The 18,126-nt window shown below is 43.6% G+C and overlaps 2 protein-coding genes across 2 annotated transcripts in view; both read left to right on the forward strand. All coding sequences in view use genetic code 11, as the record gives it.

Annotated features, from left to right (window-relative positions):
- Positions 1-110: 110 nt before the first annotated feature.
- EGR_08678 (Putative dual specificity tyrosine-phosphorylation-regulated kinase 3) lies at positions 111-10,128 on the forward strand (the record flags this gene model as incomplete). Its single annotated transcript, XM_024497927.1, has 19 exons — positions 111-161; positions 480-584; positions 705-884; positions 2,017-2,154; positions 2,889-3,047; positions 3,278-3,418; positions 4,093-4,330; positions 4,413-4,710; positions 5,219-5,359; positions 5,399-5,537; positions 5,627-5,708; positions 5,855-6,040; positions 6,250-6,366; positions 6,568-6,676; positions 6,826-6,920; positions 7,204-7,324; positions 9,240-9,258; positions 9,545-9,797; positions 10,016-10,128. 19 exons carry the CDS (start codon positions 111-113, stop codon positions 10,126-10,128), a joined length of 2,685 nt encoding a protein of 894 aa, XP_024347652.1.
- A 685-nt stretch (positions 10,129-10,813) lies between these two features.
- Positions 10,814-18,126, forward strand: part of EGR_08679 (Cytosolic carboxypeptidase) — a gene marked incomplete at both ends in the record, with an annotated part of 36,300 nt that continues 28,987 nt past the window's right edge. Inside the window, 5 exons of the mRNA XM_024497928.1 lie at positions 10,814-10,977; positions 15,404-15,576; positions 16,411-16,532; positions 16,576-16,671; positions 17,295-17,718. Coding sequence (XP_024347653.1) covers positions 10,814-10,977; positions 15,404-15,576; positions 16,411-16,532; positions 16,576-16,671; positions 17,295-17,718 — 979 coding nt within the window. The remainder of the gene's footprint in view (positions 10,978-15,403; positions 15,577-16,410; positions 16,533-16,575; positions 16,672-17,294; positions 17,719-18,126) is intronic.

Below are 18,126 nucleotides of genomic sequence, written 5' to 3' on the forward strand. Positions count from 1 at the left end.
TTAGTCGCACATACACACACGCGAGAGCACAAACACACAGATGAGGAAAAGACACCTTAACGACGACGAGCGTAGACGAGGGCACAGTTGAATACGCATTCGCGAGCATCATGACGCTGGCAGTGAATGGCGCATTGAAAAACGAATCGCAGGAGATTGAGGTAAGTAAGTGAATGGCACAGCACTCCACAGTGGTAGTAGTAGAGGCTCCTTCCGGCTAGTCAAAATGGGGGATTTTGGCTTTTAGCTTAAATGCGATGACTGCATCGTATCTCATGTAATTAACGCTGGGATTCGTGTAGTCTTGTGCGTCTATTCTTCGGAGAAACATTTTTAGATGTCTTTCTTAATATTCAGACAAAGTGGGAAAGAAGAGTGCTGGGGTAGCCCTTACATAGCGCTAGTGGTAATTATTCACTATTGTGAGCTTACCTATCCCCCTCTCAACCCTCCCCCCCCCCCACCGCCATGTCTCTTAGACCAGTGGAGATGAAAGTCTTGCGCCGGTTGAGGAGGATGAGGGCGTTCAGCACAACCCCGACAGCAGCAGCTCCGAGTGCAGGGCCTCAACAGAACCTACAACGGTGAGTACTTTGCTCATGACTACTTAGTTCTCAGGCAGTTTTCATCAATTACTGGTGTTAGGTCACTTTCTCTTGGCTTGTGGCCCAACTGACCCACCGACTAATACCATCCATTTGCAGAGGACAACCAACGGAAGCAGCGGGCTCGGCAGTTCAACAGGTGGTGGCAAATCGTCGAAATGTGTGGCAAGTAGTGGCAAAGAGCACTCCCCTGAGAGGCGCCAAAGGAGACGCACCAAAATCGGTGCGGTCAAGCATGCAAGTTGGATGGAATGGCATGGAAACTTGAAAGAGACGACTGTGAGTTGGCCTGCTTTACTGCTTTTCATGATCCCAAAATAAGTAAATAGGCAGGAAGTGTAAAAATTGGCCCTCTTCATTTGTCACAATAGAGGAGCACTCGAATTGATATTAAAAGCCTATGTGGATTTTACACACTTGACAAGAAGGTTTCACCGTGTGTCACCTCAGAAGGTGGCTATTTTCAAAACTGCTAGGTGGTGAAATCTTTGAAATACTTATCCTTCGCAAGACCAGTCATTTCAACTTGTAGAATCGCTTTCTGCGATTTCAATTTCAAGTTACGGTGTACACTTTCACCTTACGGTTTTGTATGCGGAGCTGGAGGATTGGCAAAAGGATGACAAAAAATTTGATGTGGTGGGAAAAGTGTCGCAGTCAAAAAGAAGGTTCCGCTAAGCAGTAGAAGTTTTTTCCTATCGTTTACCATTTTTCACACACCTGTTCATCTTGTTGGGGCTTTTTTGACGAGATCTGGGCACATGGCTCAGTGGATGCCAAGTGGGCATGCGGTAATTTGTCTTGAGCCATCGAACAAGGCCAATTTTAACCAAATAATATAAATCACAAAATTTACCGAAAAGCACCCAACATTCATCCGACTGCGGGGAGCAACGCACAAAGAATGTGTAGTTAAGCTAAATTTCCAGTGTTTTGTCATCGCAAAAGCAGTTTACACCCTCCTCTTAGGTTGCCCTTTTTCCACCAGAGACCATTCTGCATTTTATCCAAAAAACATTTTAAACAAAAAACTTGTCAATAGTGCATTTGTATTACATTTAAGGAAATTCATTTTTGCAAGTCAAATTTGCAATCAAGCCATAGCTTGCAAAATGTGGATACCCATTTGACAAAAAATGATTGCTGCAACTGACATGGAGGTGTTTGGGTATGCCCCAGACCTAACTCCTCTTTGCGTGAATCAAAAGTGAGGTCGTTTTAAGTGTTGAAGTTATTCTTTACCGAAGAAGACTCATGTTGTGAGAGCGGGTGAGCGGGTGGATGTGGGGGTACTTGTTGCAATTCTTGCGACCACCTCTGCCGGCGCACTTTGGGGGCTACGTTCTTGAAAAGTTCTTTTAATCGAAGCCAAAGGTTTTGCAGCAGTCAAAAGAGGTACACCTCAAAGTAGATTGGGTGGAACAGTAGAGCATTGATTCAAAGCAGCCCTTCCAACGCCTCCTCCTCCTCCTCCTCCTCCTCCTCCTCCTCCTCCTCATCTTTTCGATCCTTTCTCAAACCTGGCAAGGAGTTGCTTGGCTGCCGCAGGGTATGCGAGAATACAAAAGTTGTACAAAGTCGTAAGACTAAACCGATGGTGTTGATGACGGCGGCAGTGGGGTTGGCCCCGAGGGATGGCGAATGAAATGTGACTGTCGCGGGATAGACACACGAAGCAGAGACAAATGCATGTGTATGCTTCGGCGCAGCAAACGAACTCGTCGCCATTTCTAATTCGCAGTAATAAATCAGCAAGACGACGTGAGTTGTTGCTCCCCTTCCTGTTGTGGGAGTTTTGCTAACACTCCCTTCTGCCCCTCAACAATGCATGTGCAGCTGCGCAGGTGGCGATCATCGTCAGACATTGTAAGTTAATCCTTCAGGTCTCCAAGTGACCATCTTCAAAGAAACTGTATAGTTTAGAGTTGAGGGAGTCCTCATCTATCTCTCTTTCGCTCTTTCTCCTTCAAATGTTGTTTTCATGGGGGAAAGATGGCAACCACTTTCCTAATCTATTTTAAAACATTCTTTTCTGATTAGTCCATTCAGTCCTTGTCAGTGTCACAGTCGTGAAATCAGATGATTTCAAAAAGTTTCCTAAAATTGTACCTTTTTTTTCCGTTTAAAGATGAGATTTAACTTTGTTTATTTATTTTCCTCTTTTTTTATTTACCCAATCAAGAGGTCCCTACTTCATGCAATGAATTGTTCTATGTCATTCATGTCAAGTTGTATAACTTCCGCTACCTCCGCAATCATCGTGTGTTCTCTTGCATTTGGCAGATTTGTGCCCTAAAGGCGGACCGACGGATGAACAGGCAGCAGCTAACTACCGGTGAAATTATTCACAACAATGCATGGTTCTACCGCATTCCGGACAATCGAATTCGTGCTTCGCACAAAAGTCACCATGAAAAGGATGGAAAGGTCATAAAAGTTAAGGTGCGTCTCCCTTTTTCCTCTTTAACAATCTAAAGGTACATTGTGATTTAATTTAAACGGGAATTTTGCGTTGTTGGCCAACTGTCTATTATCCTATTTCGCATGTGATCGTCTTATGTTAAGCAGAGGCAGTGGCAATCACTGGGGTGTATTAGGAGGAGGAGGAGAAGAATGCAGAAAATGAGGAAGTGGCAACAGCAGCGCCCCTCTCCTGCCATTCTCTCCCTTAGTGCTCGGCATTCAAACTTCTCACGGATGCGTATTGCATTATGCGACACAAACGCCTGCAACGATGTTTTCTTACTGACCTACCCAATCTGGCTTACAGAGGGCAACCCTCCGCAGCCCAACTAACACCACAGTTGAAGAAGGTGTGGTCTTCCACAGTTTGAAATGATGCGCCATTTGAAGTGCTTAAGAAGCACCGAAATAGGGGCATAGGTCCACTTCTCATTGCGAGTCAATTAGTGCGTCCATAGCGAACTCTTCCATCACTCCTAATAACTTGGACTAAAAGTCACACGCTTATTTCCTTCTTTTGTAATTACAAAAAGAGCAGTGACACATAGTTTGCTTTGACAGCAGCTAGAAACGGAGGGTCCCGGTCTTACATCACTAGAGCCAAATTGAGTAAGTCATCGTTGATTGGCACGTTGGTGTAGCATTGTGACTTCTCCAAAATTTGCAAAATAATTTATGCGCGGAGCTTCAACGTCTGCAGCTGTAGAAGATGACTCAGATTTGAAGTACACTCGCCACGCTAACCCGAAGTGGGGTAAAAATAGCAGATTGCATAGTGAGGAATGCTATGCTGATGGCATGTCGACTCATCCGTCGATGGGACCCACGCAATAGCTTACATGCACTTTCCGCATCCACGGAGAGTTGTAGCAAGGCCACATGAAAAATATTTTTTTTCCTTTTATAATGTCGTTTCCGTAGGGAATGGCTCTGGTCGACTGGGATTCGCTACAGACATAAACGCTCCTCTTTCAGCCCTATCAAGAGTCTATAATTGTCCATTTCTTCCCTTCTCCATCAATAGCCACTTGAAAATAATGGTCTTCACTGTTCACCCAAAACACCAAGGGAGGTGAACGTGGACCATTTCATGTCGAGACGTCGCTCCACATTTGTCACCGCATCCAAAGAGGAAGCATCACCCACCAGTATTTCGTTCACTGCCGCCGCCACTGCCACCACCACCTTCGTCAGCCACAATTTCGGTGGTTATCGTCACAGTCACCGCAGTCACAGTCGACGGAAGTGGTTTTCTCCGGAAGGTTAGTGCAGTCACCACTCACTTCACCTGCCTCCTAACTCACTGTTGAGCTATCGTTTAACGAAGTCGTGAACATATTGTAGAGGTTATAGAGCGCTTTGGATCAAGTCTAACCGAGTATGAACGTGGAGAAATCGCACACTACAAGAAGATATGGTACTTTGGACGAGGCGTTGCGAAAACCACTGGAAGGAATGAGCCTTACAACAATGGCTTTGACAACAAGAAAGGGGAGTACAAGACAATACCCCATGACCACATCGCCTATCGCTACGAGGTGATTGGCACGATTGGCAAGGGCGCGTTTGGAGAAGTGGTGGCAGCCTATGACCATCGGAATCAACAAAGGGTGGCTCTCAAGATCATCAGAAATCGGCCAAAGTAAGTGCAATGACTTTGACAATCTTGCTGGTGAGTATTGGATGAAAGCCCTTTTCAAGTTCTTTCGCGAGCGGGAATTTTAAAGTAGTGCTGCTCCTCCTCGAGCATGTGTTGTAAAGAGATGAGAGGGCAAAAATGGGAGGACCTGCTGAATTCCATCAAGATTTCGCCAGCCATTGCACACTGATCGCTTGTGTACGGGCTGCTAAAGAAAGCAGGGGGCAGGGGACAATTCATTTAATGCCTTAATCATGAAAAAGTAACTCCTCCTGCAGCTTATTTCCCATTTACAGTGGGCCACTCTCGGTCGTGGGAAAAGCGCATGAGGGTTGTTGAGTCGGAAAATTTCGCATTTTTTACCAAGAAAGTGCGCATACTGCAAATTACGATAAAATTTTCAATTTAAGCACATTTTAATGCTCAGCCCAACGGCACAACTTTGTTTGATGCCCTTATCATTCATTGAAAGACGGTTGTCTAATTTTTTCTCTCTCGTTCATCAATTTAGCCTCCATGAACAGGCGAAGGTGGAGGCGAAGATGCTCAGCGTCCTCATGCGCCGCGATCCCAAGAGCAAAAATTTCACCCTCCGCATGTTTGACGATTTCACTTTCCGCAATCATCCCTGCATCGTATGCGAGTTGATTGGGTAGGTATTTGTCCAACTAACAATCAACTCTCTTTCAAGGGAAAATCTCTTCGAAGTTCTGAAGCGACGTGATTTTCGTGGGCTCCCTACGAAAGTCATTCGAGGCATAACGCGATGTTGTCTCAAGTGTTTGGCCATCTTAAAAGAGGAGTCCATCATCCACTGTGACATCAAACCGGTAGGAGGAGAAGGAGGATGTCTTCTTTATTTGCTTAAAATACACCTTCTTCTACTTATCGCGGTCTTCTGCTTCCATCTTTTTTGTAGGAGAATATCCTTGTATTCCCAGACGACAAGGCACACGTCAAATTGATCGACTTTGGATCGAGTTGTCGAGAGTCGGAGCAAAGTGAGTGATCCTTACACCTTTCCTTTTTCCAGTCTTTACCCGTTCAATTCTACTGCTTGAATAGCCTCACCCATTATTATTATTATTATTTACTTAGTTCAGCACAATAAACTTAGTAATTGTACGTTGATTTTTTTGAACAACAGTCTACAATTACATCCAATCACGGTACTACCGGGCGCCGGAGGTAATACTCGGACTGCGCTACTCTACCCTCATCGACATGTGGAGCCTCGGCTGCGTGCTGGCGGAGCTTTATACAGGCACTTTGCCCTTTTTTGTGCTTTTCTCCCTCCCACCCTCCACAAATACTAATTGGCACGCACTCCAGAGTGCAGTTATTACGGAACTTCCTTCTTCTTCTTAATTAATCCACCATCGAGCCTCCAAGAGTCCACTTCAAAATGACACTTTCCTGTAGGAGATTTTAAAAGTCTTAAAGTGGGAGGCAAATTAGTGATACAACTTGTCATTGAGACAGTGTAAGCAGTCGCTTGGTGGTTTGATTAAGGCACAAGCTTATTTGCCTTCTTCGTATCAGGTGCTCCACTGTTCCCTGGAGTCGACGAAGCCGATCAGTTGCGGTGCATAACTAGATTGCTGGGAGCGCCGCCAGAGGAAATGACTGAGAAGTCTCCCACATTCAAGAAGTTAGTAGGTAAGTAGAGGGTGGAATTCATTGCACCCGCCTTCAGAGTGTTTTGAAGCATTAAGCATCCCACTACGGGTTCGACATATATTTAAGACGGAATATGTACATCGTTCATTTAAAAGACGCAATGTTTATTTAGCTTCCAAATGCACCTTAAGATTTGCAGTAGATGTAAGGTAAAAGCGTACTATTTGGTTAAAATTTTAGGTGAGAATAGTCGCCCTACAAAGGTGCTTTCCACCCCACCAAAGTCTTTCGAGGAGGAATTTGATGCCGCTGACCCAGTGTTCAAGGACTTTATCCTCAAATGTCTAACGTCAGTCTTACTTATTATTCTTCACTTTTTACTTCAAAAAAACTTTCAAATAATCAAGTTGCACTTTTAACGGCCATTTTGAAGTTTTGCTTTAAAATGACTTGATAATTAATTATGAAGTTAACTTTATGTACGGAATTCTTCAACAGCTGGAGACCGGAAGATCGCATGACGGTGGAAGAGGCGTTGAAACACCCCTGGATCAAGCACGATAAGTCGCACAAGCATGGCGAAAAAACTCTCGGTAAGATGACACGAAGGAAGAATATTTAGATTGGAATGTACGGGGATTTGATGGTTAAAATTCATTCATTTGTGGCATCCGATTCGCCATTGTATGATTTATGCATGTCAGGGAGGATTTACAACAAGTCCGTCAACTGGTTGTGGACAACTTTGCTAACAAAACCACAGCGGTTACCATTTCTCTGTCTCAATTGCTGCTAAAAATAAAGCTATATTTGCGCCCAAGTTCTAAGGTCCATCGTTGCCAAGACGTCGTCAGAAGTCATTTGGATGCATTGCAGGAAGCCTCGCCGGCCGAAACCACACAGTGTGTGGCGATTCAATATTAAACTCCTCCGAGCCGCACGGCCTTGACACCAACGAGGAGACAGCATGTCTGACACGCCGTGACAGTGGAGTGAAGTGAGTTTGTACAAGTCTCTCCCTCTCACACTTTTGTGCTACTCCGGCACCTGTTGCATTACGGAATACATGGAATAATGGGTAGAGGTTATTATTCTACGTAAATGCTCATACGAGGAACAATGAGAATAAGGCAAATCATTTAATGATAATCCACCAACAGGAAGGCTTAACCACTCCAACCACCCAGTTGAGCTTCCACTCACTCTGACTAACAGTTTGTCTGTGATCCTAATCATTGTCTCACTCCACAAATGCTTTTGCACACACTCTGTCGCAGTTTCGAGTGGCTACAGACATCGGATCCAAAGATGCGCAATCCACGAATCCAAGGGACTCAGGCTTGATCAGTCAAATTCCCAACCCAAAGCACCCTCCCCCTTCCCTCACTCTTTTCTTGTTCATATTTATGCAGTTGATACTGTTTGTGTATGTTTAGACTGTCCTATTTTGTATTTGAAAGGTGTGTCTGAAAAGCTCCTTCCCATTGTTTGCTTGTCAAAAAGGTTGACACTTCGGGCTCGCCCACTGACACACGTGAGGGAGGGATAGATGGACGGATGGATGGAGGGAGAGAAGAAGAGAGAGGGAGATAGGTAGTGCGCGTTGCAATTCACTACAAAACCACCTCCTGCTTATGCGGAATTAGAAGAGGCGACACCGAAGCAATTGTCGGCTTGAAAGCTTTACCACACCTCTGCAGAAATAGCGTTCGTTCATGCTCTTTAATATGAACATCGACACATATCAAGATGCCACGTGGTCAATTAAATGCCGTTATTGTAATTGTGCTCGCACTATGGCAAGGCGAAATTAAATCCCAGCGTAGTGTTGATGCTTCGACACCGGACAATATTGTCCTGACATGCATTGCGCAATTGTCCCCGCAAAATTGATAGTCGAGTATTATTTATTTACGACGATTCACACAAAGTTATAACCCAGCAAGGCGAATCGCTCACAACACTTGATAGGTTGCAAAATTGGTAAAGCCCTGCATTTATTGTATATCGTAGGATGTATTTTCCACGGAATGCAAGAAATCATTCATACAATGATTTTCATACAAACGCGCTACAACCTTGTAAGCACTATTGGCTTAGTTCATGAAATTGAGATGTTATAAAGACAAATCATTTTATGAATGTTGCTATAGGTAAAGTGACAAAAATATTAAATTACGCCGCTTTTTGGGAATTTCTCACCTGCCACTGCAAACAAAAGCATGTGCGAAATTGTTTACGCATGTAATAGTTGGCCACATTTTAAAACTGACAGCAAAATTTATAACATTAAAGATTTGTAATACTAGTGCCTCTTTGTTATAAGCGCTTCAAGCGCACATATAAATGGCCAAAATGGCGCATATCAGTAATACATGGGGCGCCTTAAAGTCACTTTGACTTTGTCATGTGTAAAAGATGAAAAGAATACGGCTAACTTTAAAGCGCGAAACCTTATCGCTTCTATTTGTTATGGTAAGCAACATCCCCAGCGGCTGCTCTAAACTCTCGTTACTCCAGATTCCTTTCCGAATATTGCGCTGCCTAGATTCTGGCTGTAAAGGCCTTATTTATTTTAAAGAGGAAAATCCTGGTAAATGTTTGGCTCTGCCTGGTACCAGTGACGTTTATGGACAGCATATTCAATAGGAGTGTATGTTTATAATGAAAGTAAATGTGGGTCTTGCATGTGGCTTTGCTTTGCACATTGCTTAGGTAGGAATGGCTGGCGGTGCGTGAGTTGGTGTTACGGTTGTTGTGCACTAATGCATTTAGTGTGTGCATTATTTGGTCGGCAAAGTGCTTTTTTACCCATATTCTCAAGTCTTTTTATGATGTTGCGTAATAAAAGAGGTTTAGGGGATATTAAACCTTTCCCCTGGTCTGTTTCTAGCTGCTTTTACTTTCTGTAGAGTTCTGGATGAAGCCCAGGTTTCTCAACAGGCAAATGAATGATCGAATGGATGTTCGTCATCCCCCTGGTGTGTCTCGAACCAACCAATGTGAGTTATCAGGCGCAATTGTAGAATCTACTCGTTTGAAGCTGTAAATATCACTACTGGCAGATGCTTTCCAAACCTTCTCCAAGATCTTAGATTCATCTATTTTCCCGACAGAAAACAACTCGAGCTGTCACGGATAAATTCATTTACATTTTATGCGCATGTGCTCCTACACCTTATCTGATTCCATCGTGTGTCTTTTCCCTGACTTGTAGAAAATTGATAGAGTACCTCATGTCACTAATACACCTTCACAATTGGAGATGCGGTGCCCATCGAAAATCCCACCTTACGAGGAGGCGAGCATGGAGTATGCAGGCAGACGTGCTCTCAAGGGGTGTGCCTTCGGTCGAAATTTGCCACCTCCACTGTGTGTGGCGACTGCGCTCAGGCCTCCTGTCGATGGGGTTGTTATTTGTCCCAAAAGACTATTTTTCACCTCTCTTGTAATATCATTGTCATCGGGTCGTTCGTATTTTGTATCCTACTCTCCTTTCCCGGTTTACTGCTCTTGGGAAACGCGGGCACCAAAATCGTGGCTTAGCCAGCTGTTGCCGACTACGTAGTCCGAAGTGCCAAGGTCCGTCTATGCAGTGAATACCAAGCGATCTACAAATTATCGCATGTGGCTGTCATAACTCAGTGTTTGTGTTCGTGTGTGAGTTTGGACCCTGTAACCCTTTCAGAGGTGACGGCTTCAATGCAGATGCCTTTACCGCAGATCGCTACGAGTGAGGTGGAGGCACGATGTGTGGTGTTGGCAAATCAGGCAAGCCGAGCGAAAGCATTGACTTCGTGACGTGTGCCGAATGCTGAGCTCTTTGGCACGAGAAGTGGACCTCCAGCCACTGGGGCGTGTGGAGTTGCCGATTACCCTGGCAGCAAAACATGTTGGTGTAAGGTGCACACTTTAAGTTGGCTGGATGGTTAGTAAGACGAATGAGTGGTTAACCGTCGCGCCTACTGAGCCCCATCGTTGGAGGGTCTCCCGGTTTCAGTGATTACTCAATCTAATTCCTCCCTTGTGAACGCTTTCGCAGGACCCAGCTGAAAGAGGAAGGAATCGTGCCAAGTTACTTTGTCTCACTTACAAAGGATGTTAATGCGTTATTTCTCCACCAGTGCCAGACGGATGCCTCCTCCTTCCACTTCTTATGCGCTCTCCACTGGACCCTAGCCCAATGCCTGCCAAAAATAGCAAATAATACGCCGGTTTTGCCTAGCAACGACTACCGAGCAAGGCAGCGTATGGTTGAATAGGCTCGGGACGGTAAATGTCCTCCTCGCTTTGACTATCTCAACCAACGAAGTAGCGTACACTAGCCCTGCAACCCTTTCCACCCAATTCCATACAAATAAACTGCGCCACTTGTTCTCCTACTTAAAACCACATCAGAAGTCATCACCAGATCTAGTCCAGTGATACGTATACAGTAAAACGATCACCATGGCTTAAACTGAGGAGAAACTTGCGGAAATGAGGAATGGATTCACAAAGGCAGTCGTCTATTGCCGAGGGGCCCGGTGCACATTATCCCGATAGCACCTCTGCAATAGTCGCACTTCTGTTGGTGGAGGAGGCCACTGTCTTTCGATGCTCTGACAGCGCTGAGAAGCTATCGTTTCCTTCATGGACAATGTTGGGGACGTAGTTCAAAGTCACATCGCGGAAGACGCCTTAGTAGTTCGCATGCCAATAATTTACTGCAGTTCTACAATTACTCTCCCACCCTACTCAAACTGAAGCATTCAGCCATAAAATGCTGACGACGAAATTCATAAGGTCATGTAAAATAACCCCTTGTAAGGCATCGGAGCACATCCAAATCCCTTCTTCATTGCTGCAACAGGTGACGAGTTAGAGAAATCCACAGAAGAGCAACAAAGTGACCAAGGCTCTAAATTAGGCAAGCGGAACAATATCTGGTCGAAATGGTTGTAGGCCAAAGATGCTAGCATGTCAGGGTAGGACTCAATGCTTCCGCACGAAATGAATCTAAGACGATTTATTTCCACATCTTTAATGGGCTGGCAGTTGTAATGAGGTGATATGAGAGTACGATTCGGCAAAAAAGCACCTGCGCTCCAGTAGATTCGTGTAAAAGAAAGCCAAAGGCCACCCTCCAGATAGCAGCTGCAGAAGCACTGCTCAATTAGTTGGCAACTGAGGCCTTCCTGTTTGACGGACAACGCCATCACGATGGCCCAGTAGTCATACCATGGTTTAAATAACCACACCAATTAGGGTCGGGTATTCAAACCGAACCTCAAGTCCTGCTCAAAATCACTAAATGCAATTATTCTTCGTCGGCTTTATTGTTTAAATGCAAACTTGCTTTTGGCAAACAAAGGTCTGGTTCAAGCGTGGTTATTATATGCTGCCAGGGAGTGCTGAAGCTGTTTTGTAACAGTACAATGTCAATGGGAAAGAAAGGAGGGGTGAGGGAGGAAACCAGGAAAATGAGAACACTCACTCGGGTGAAACGGTAACCACATTCTCCAGCTGAACCATGTTGAGGACGAAGCTGGGAATCAGACGAGCATTATCAGCCTCCCAAGCAGTGGCTGCTTTCATGCGTTCTACCACAACAAATCCACTTTACTCTTTAAAATACATGGAAGTATTACAAGAGCATCAAGCAATACATGTAAAAATAAATCAAAATGGAGAACATGAACATCCTACTCACCTTCGCCATTATATGCTTCGCAATTATTTTGCTGCTAGAAATTGCTTTTATTTCTTCCGGTGTATTTATCTATCAACTCAAAACCAACTTGTAGAAACGTTCACAGACACGTGAACCATATATTCTCATCAACATCACAAGTCGAAACAGAAGAGATACGGGTAGATAGAGAAAATTATTCGCTATTATCCGGTCGCAAAATCAGCGAATCTACTCAGAAGAGACACAACGCCACACGAAGAGCAGAGTCAGTCATTCATGCAAGTGAGGCGTGATCGTGGAAAGTAATACAGTACGCTGTTTGTTTGACGGTCGGTTTTGGTAAAGAGCCACTTTTGTACCTCTTTGGGTAGGCTGGTCTTCAGGCCATGCTAGTAGCCCAAATACCTTCTTTATGTCGAGTATGTAAACGTATTCTGCCCTAGTATTATGTCTTCTCCCGTCTTCGGGAAAGTTTCTGGAAGCTAAAATGGCGGAAGAGTAGGAACAGGCTCTTGCCTAAAAGCAACCGGCAAACAAACAACCAGCGCATTGCAACAATATTGTAGCACCCGGAAACTCCCCTGAAGACGAAAAAGGATAATACTCGGGCAGAACATACATATTCAGCATAGAAAAAATATCTAAGCTGCTGGCACGGCCCGAAGGCCAGGCAACCCAACATGGTACGAGGGCCAATTCACAAGTGGCTCCTCGTTAATACCGAGGGATAAACGACCATTTTACAAAATTGCACAAATTCTGCGAGATGAAGTCATTTAAAAGAGTCATTGCAAGACGAACCAAAATGGAAAGTATTAGGCAAAATTTTCAGAGGCTGTACTAACAAACTCTAGCTGACCTATTTTAAGGCTATAAAATGGTTTTTAAAATATATTTTGCTTAAAATTAAGCAGGATAGCTTCAGCAAGACCTTATTACTTCCGCTTCTGGAAAATTCTGTTCGCCCATCAATTCAGTTGCAAAAGTGCATTTTAAAACATATTTAATATAGATTTTTTTATTTTAAAGCCAAAACTGCCTAATGTTTTTTGCCTATTACCACCTGTTTGCACAAAATAGGTCCAGCTGTAAAAAAGTGCTTTATAGAATGCTCAAGCACCATCTTTAAGTTAACTAGATGTGTAAACACACGAAAATTTTTAAACCTAACATTTGTACTACGAAACCTTTTTGTATATTTTGTTTATCTAAATGTTTCTTTCAAATTTTTTAAGTTGCCGTTTTCAGGGTTGTCTTGGTGTTGCGCCACACTGGTGCATCGGGTTGTGTTTTTTTATTTTACCAGTGCCAAGATTTTGATTAATAAGGCTCTGATTGCCAAAAATAAGGAGATTTATGTGTATATATGTTTAGCTTTGCTTAGTACTAATGTTTTGGACCCTAAACCGCGCAAGAGTGTACCACTTTCCCATGGAGCACTAAATGACATGCATTGAGGCATTACCCAACGGCTCTAAATGGGAAATTCACAGCTACTAATACTCCGCACATTGTTAATGTAAGAATGATTTGTAATTAATGTGTTTCGCATCTTTTGCAGATTAACGAATTTGGTGTACGCGTTCCCGTTACCAATTTGATTAGCCCTTTAGCATCTATTCTTTTAATAAGAAATGTATGGCGGAAGTTGCATTATTTTGGCGGCCGCAATATTTATTTCAGCAGAAGATGTCCTGCATGTGGTATACTTTGCCACCTGATTATTCATAGAATTCTACAGCAGTACCTGATACCTCAGCCCTCGTTTTTGTGCTGATAGTTTCGTAGTGAAACGTGTAAAGTAGGACCTCAGTAACCATCTAATTGTAGGCCCGACTTTTGTATGAGGTGGTATTTAAGGTAGATTCAGAAGCAATGTAACGGCTAATCGGAGATCTGTAACCATTTGCTTGAAATGCTGTGGTGGGCTTTCACACATTATGCTTAAGTCCTCCGAATTTCCAGATGGAACCTAAATTGTTTTTGTTGTAGGCAAACTTGTGCTTAGTAGATTAAAACAACTTGTAGGGAATGCTTATGGTTGCATTTAGGGCTGCGGGCAGGAACGGGAAGATGTGTAGCAATAGGAGAGCATGGTTTACATGATGAACCACTTGAAGTCGCGGCTGCCTGACTTGCATTGGATCGCGCGCAATGTAAGTGTTGTTATCTTTCAGGTGTTTTGTTAACCTGAAACATCTCATTAAAGCGTTAAGTTACATGTATTGCATCGGTAAACGTAGGGTGAACCTAAGAAAAGGTGTGTATAGTTGTGACATTATAGGGATGGGAACGGGTGGAATGTGCAACGAGAAGAAAGAGAGAGTGACGAGGGCAAACTGGTATGTTGGTTCGTCATCAGATACTATATTCAACAAATGGTGGCTAATTTTGTCATCGGCTTATTATTTTTGGTTCATTCTCGTTGAATTAGGTGACTTTGGGATTTGTTTTTTTCGTTTGACCGTTTTTACTTTTCAGCTTCATCTGTGGTTTTCAGATTGTTTCATGTTTATTATTAAGGCCTGAGATGAACTGGACATTAACTATTTGTGGTAGAATTAGAGGTACGGTTTTGTTATGGGCTTTTATATGTAAACACAAGCCTCCTTGCGATTTTTACTCAACTTCACTGCATCTTGGAGCTTTGAAGGTAAAGAAAATTCAACCTCATACTTGTTAACAAGATTTTGGAGTAAAATGGTCAGTCCTCCCTTGCTCTCATTTGTGGATGCGTTGGAAGTGCTCGAATTTAAGCAGACAACGGTCATTTAGTAAATTGTTGAAGAATTTTACCCAAAATTGTCGTGGTTACCCGTCTATTTTCTATCTACAACTTTTACTTGACAGAAAATTGCAGTTTTACTGGGCGACACGCATAGACAGCTTTTCCAATGAGGGGTCTAGGCGCGTAAGTATTCCAACGCGTGGGGCGACGTATTGCACGGTTATGGTTCATTTGTGAAATGGAACATGCTTAATGGCATCACGCCGCACTTGCTTTGTTGGATTCCAACGTCGAAAACTACTTGCTCACTTACTTACTTGCTAGATAAGGGATCTTAGCAAAATGTCATTTCATTCAGAACCGTTTTCGGTGAGAGTTGGCGGAAATTTGATGGAGGCTATACTGACTGGAAGCCATTTTGCGTTGTTAAGAAGGGAGGGAAATAGTCATGCATAGTAAGAGCAGCACTTAATGGCCAAATAAGATGCCTTTCTTTGCAGATGACCAGAATCTAAGCACAACTGAAGGGGGTGGGAGTTTACTTCTTCAGCCTGAGCCCAGATGCGAGGTGGAAAACCCTTCCTTGAAGATGTGATTGAGGGTGGCGATGCCCAGCCTTCCAGATGAACGTCATTCTTCTTGACCAACATTCTTTCCCTCTTTGCTGCTCACAGCACTGGTGATAAGACGTATTTTGACGTCTCCGCAGCCGATAGTTGCAATGGCAAACGAGAATATGGACGTAGAAACTGGCCCATTGGAGGCCCCTGGGGCTCCACTAAATGGTATTGTGCCGTAACAATTCAGGCATATGAATGTCAGGACCTGGGTGGTGGTGCGAGGTGTGGTTTGTTTCCCCCTTGGAGGTCCGACTATGGGTTGGTCGGAGTCCAATTGTGGGGTTCCCTACCGCTTCTGGCTAACATATCACAGGCATACTAAAGGCATATAGAGCACTATTAAGCTAGTTGTGCTTAGTATTATTCCTGGATTGCATTCAAGCTGAAATTATTTAAATCGTCATGGGTATTGGCTTTTAAGCCACTAAATGAATTTAAATCCTTTGGCGCGTAAATGGAACGTCCCATTAACTGCCGCGAAGACTCAATGTGCTAACATTTAATTGGTGTATATAAGGGCCGAATTGTGTTTACTCCGAACACGTTCGTTTGCCGCACCGCTACTCTCCACTTATCCAAAGCAAATAGAACTTTAGCTTTTGTAAGGACTTGAGCAGCCCGTTTCGATATTTGTCCTTCCAAACCTTTATTCATAGAAATATCGTCTTTATAGACATGCAATGAAGGCTGCATTAAATAGTCAAAATGGAGACCAAGGACGATTTCTACATCCTTTTCAGTGAATTATCGAGGTTTGCGAATGAGTCTGCTGCAGTTTCTGATCTCGAAGAAAAGAAAAATTCTATAGTTGCAGTACTGTCTGCTTTGAATCGGTCAATTTGCAATAAAAGTAGGAAAAGGACATGTTTCTGTACTATTTGATTCTAGCTCTTATTCGTACCTTGAATTGTGAGGACGAAAGATTTATCGCAAATGTTTTATTTGTTTTACAAATCTTCGTTTGCCAGGGTGTTCGAATACAGGCGATCTCTTTACTCAGTAAATTATGTACTGGACCTGGTGAATTGGATTGTTGTGGTATTATTCATCCTATTCTCTAGACGAGGAAAAGTATTTACTCTACATCGTTCATGCTGGTGGAACTCGAGTTATACTTCAAGCGCTTCGTGCCGAATATTCGGAAAATATGTCTGTTGATGAACTGCTTTTCAAAATGCACAAAGTATGGTTTTGTGCTCTTCTTATTATCTTTCACTGCTGTTTAGCTGCTATGCAAGCTTGCACCCTATGACCGAAGATTTACACTTCGTGCCAGACTCAGTCAATGCATACCAATAACTGTTAGCATTCTTCGGGTTCAGGTAAGTTGGCGTGCCTTGAATGTGGATTACACATGCATATACCTACTTTGCCGCACTTTTTTCATTCTTGGTACTTGATGAATACATATAAAGTAATAGAATGTATTGTGATACGGAGTTTCAGTTTGCTGAGGAAATTTTGAGCTGCGTGGAACATTGGTTAATTTGATTGCACCGTTGCATTTTTTGGCATAGTGGATAAGTCGTGTTTTGATGTTGTTCTCGGGAATACGATTGGTTAGGATAACTAGTCATATAATTCCTTTGACCTTAATTATTATTCTTATTATTTACAATCTGCAATTGTTTTCTATGCTGAATGTAGTGGTCAGGCAGGGAATGTGAGATGATTTGGAAAACAAGTTTAGTGGGAGGTAACGTTTCAGGTGACATGTGCTGTAGAACTCCTGGTAATTGAAATAGCATCTCTATGTACGAATTACGAATGTCTTCTCTGATAAATTCAAAGACTAGGTTGGTAATTTTGTACCAGAACTCTGTCATCGGTGGTAGTGTATGTATATGGCTAAGTGAAAACGACCTTCAGTCAGATTTACTGAAGGTTGATTACCATCCTACCATTAAGCAAATTTCTCCCTTCCAACTTATTCCTACTTTTCAAGATTGCTCATCTTCAGTCCTTCATCGGCCCTCGTCCCCCTCTATCTCGTGCCTCAACAACTAGCGTTACTGGGACAACCGTTGTCAATACCGCCAACAACTCCCATGGTGGTCTCTGTCCCCCTCCTAGCCGCCGTAGTCGTCGTCGGCCCTCCTATGCTCTGCGCCGACCCTCTCAATCCCGCGTGCCGTCCTCCCTTGCCGCCAACCTCCGTGTTCTCCTCACCACCCTTCGCTGCTACTGTGGCCGTCGGGGACGCAGCAATTCCGCTACTATCGGTCGTCTTGGAACGGTGAATGTACTCCTTCGGGCGTTGGCTTTAACGGCTGGACTGCCTCACATTAGGCGAACCTCCACGGTAATTGCAGTATTGAATTCTTCGGGATCATCGCTGTCTGATGAGGCGACGGATGGTGGTGGTGGTGGTGGAGGAGGAAGGAGTGGAGGGGGATGGATGGTGGATTCGTGGAAAACGCAATGTACTGGAAAGTGTGTAGGAGTAAATTCGGCAACAGTGGGGCAGATTTTGTCCACGCTGGTAGTACTTATGAAGTGGAGTGAGTGCGCTTTGCTACTACTATTCCTCCAATTGCTATGTTTTCATGGCGAGGATGTAGGTATGAGCAATAATCTTATTTTAGCAAATTTCTATGGAGAACTCAAGACTTGACTTGTTCTATCCCACTGTTTCCTTCTCTTAGTGTTCTTTTCAAAGTTCATCTTTGTATGAACTGAGTGCTTTTCGTGTTTTAAAGTGGTCGATGGTTATGATTTTATGTTTCGTTGTTGGGACCTCACGGCTTTAAGCAAGTCAAAAACATTGCAAATATATT

The sequence above is a fragment of the Echinococcus granulosus genome (genome assembly GCF_000524195.1).
Source record: "Echinococcus granulosus chromosome Unknown EG_S00115, whole genome shotgun sequence".
NCBI lineage: Eukaryota > Metazoa > Platyhelminthes > Cestoda > Cyclophyllidea > Taeniidae > Echinococcus > Echinococcus granulosus.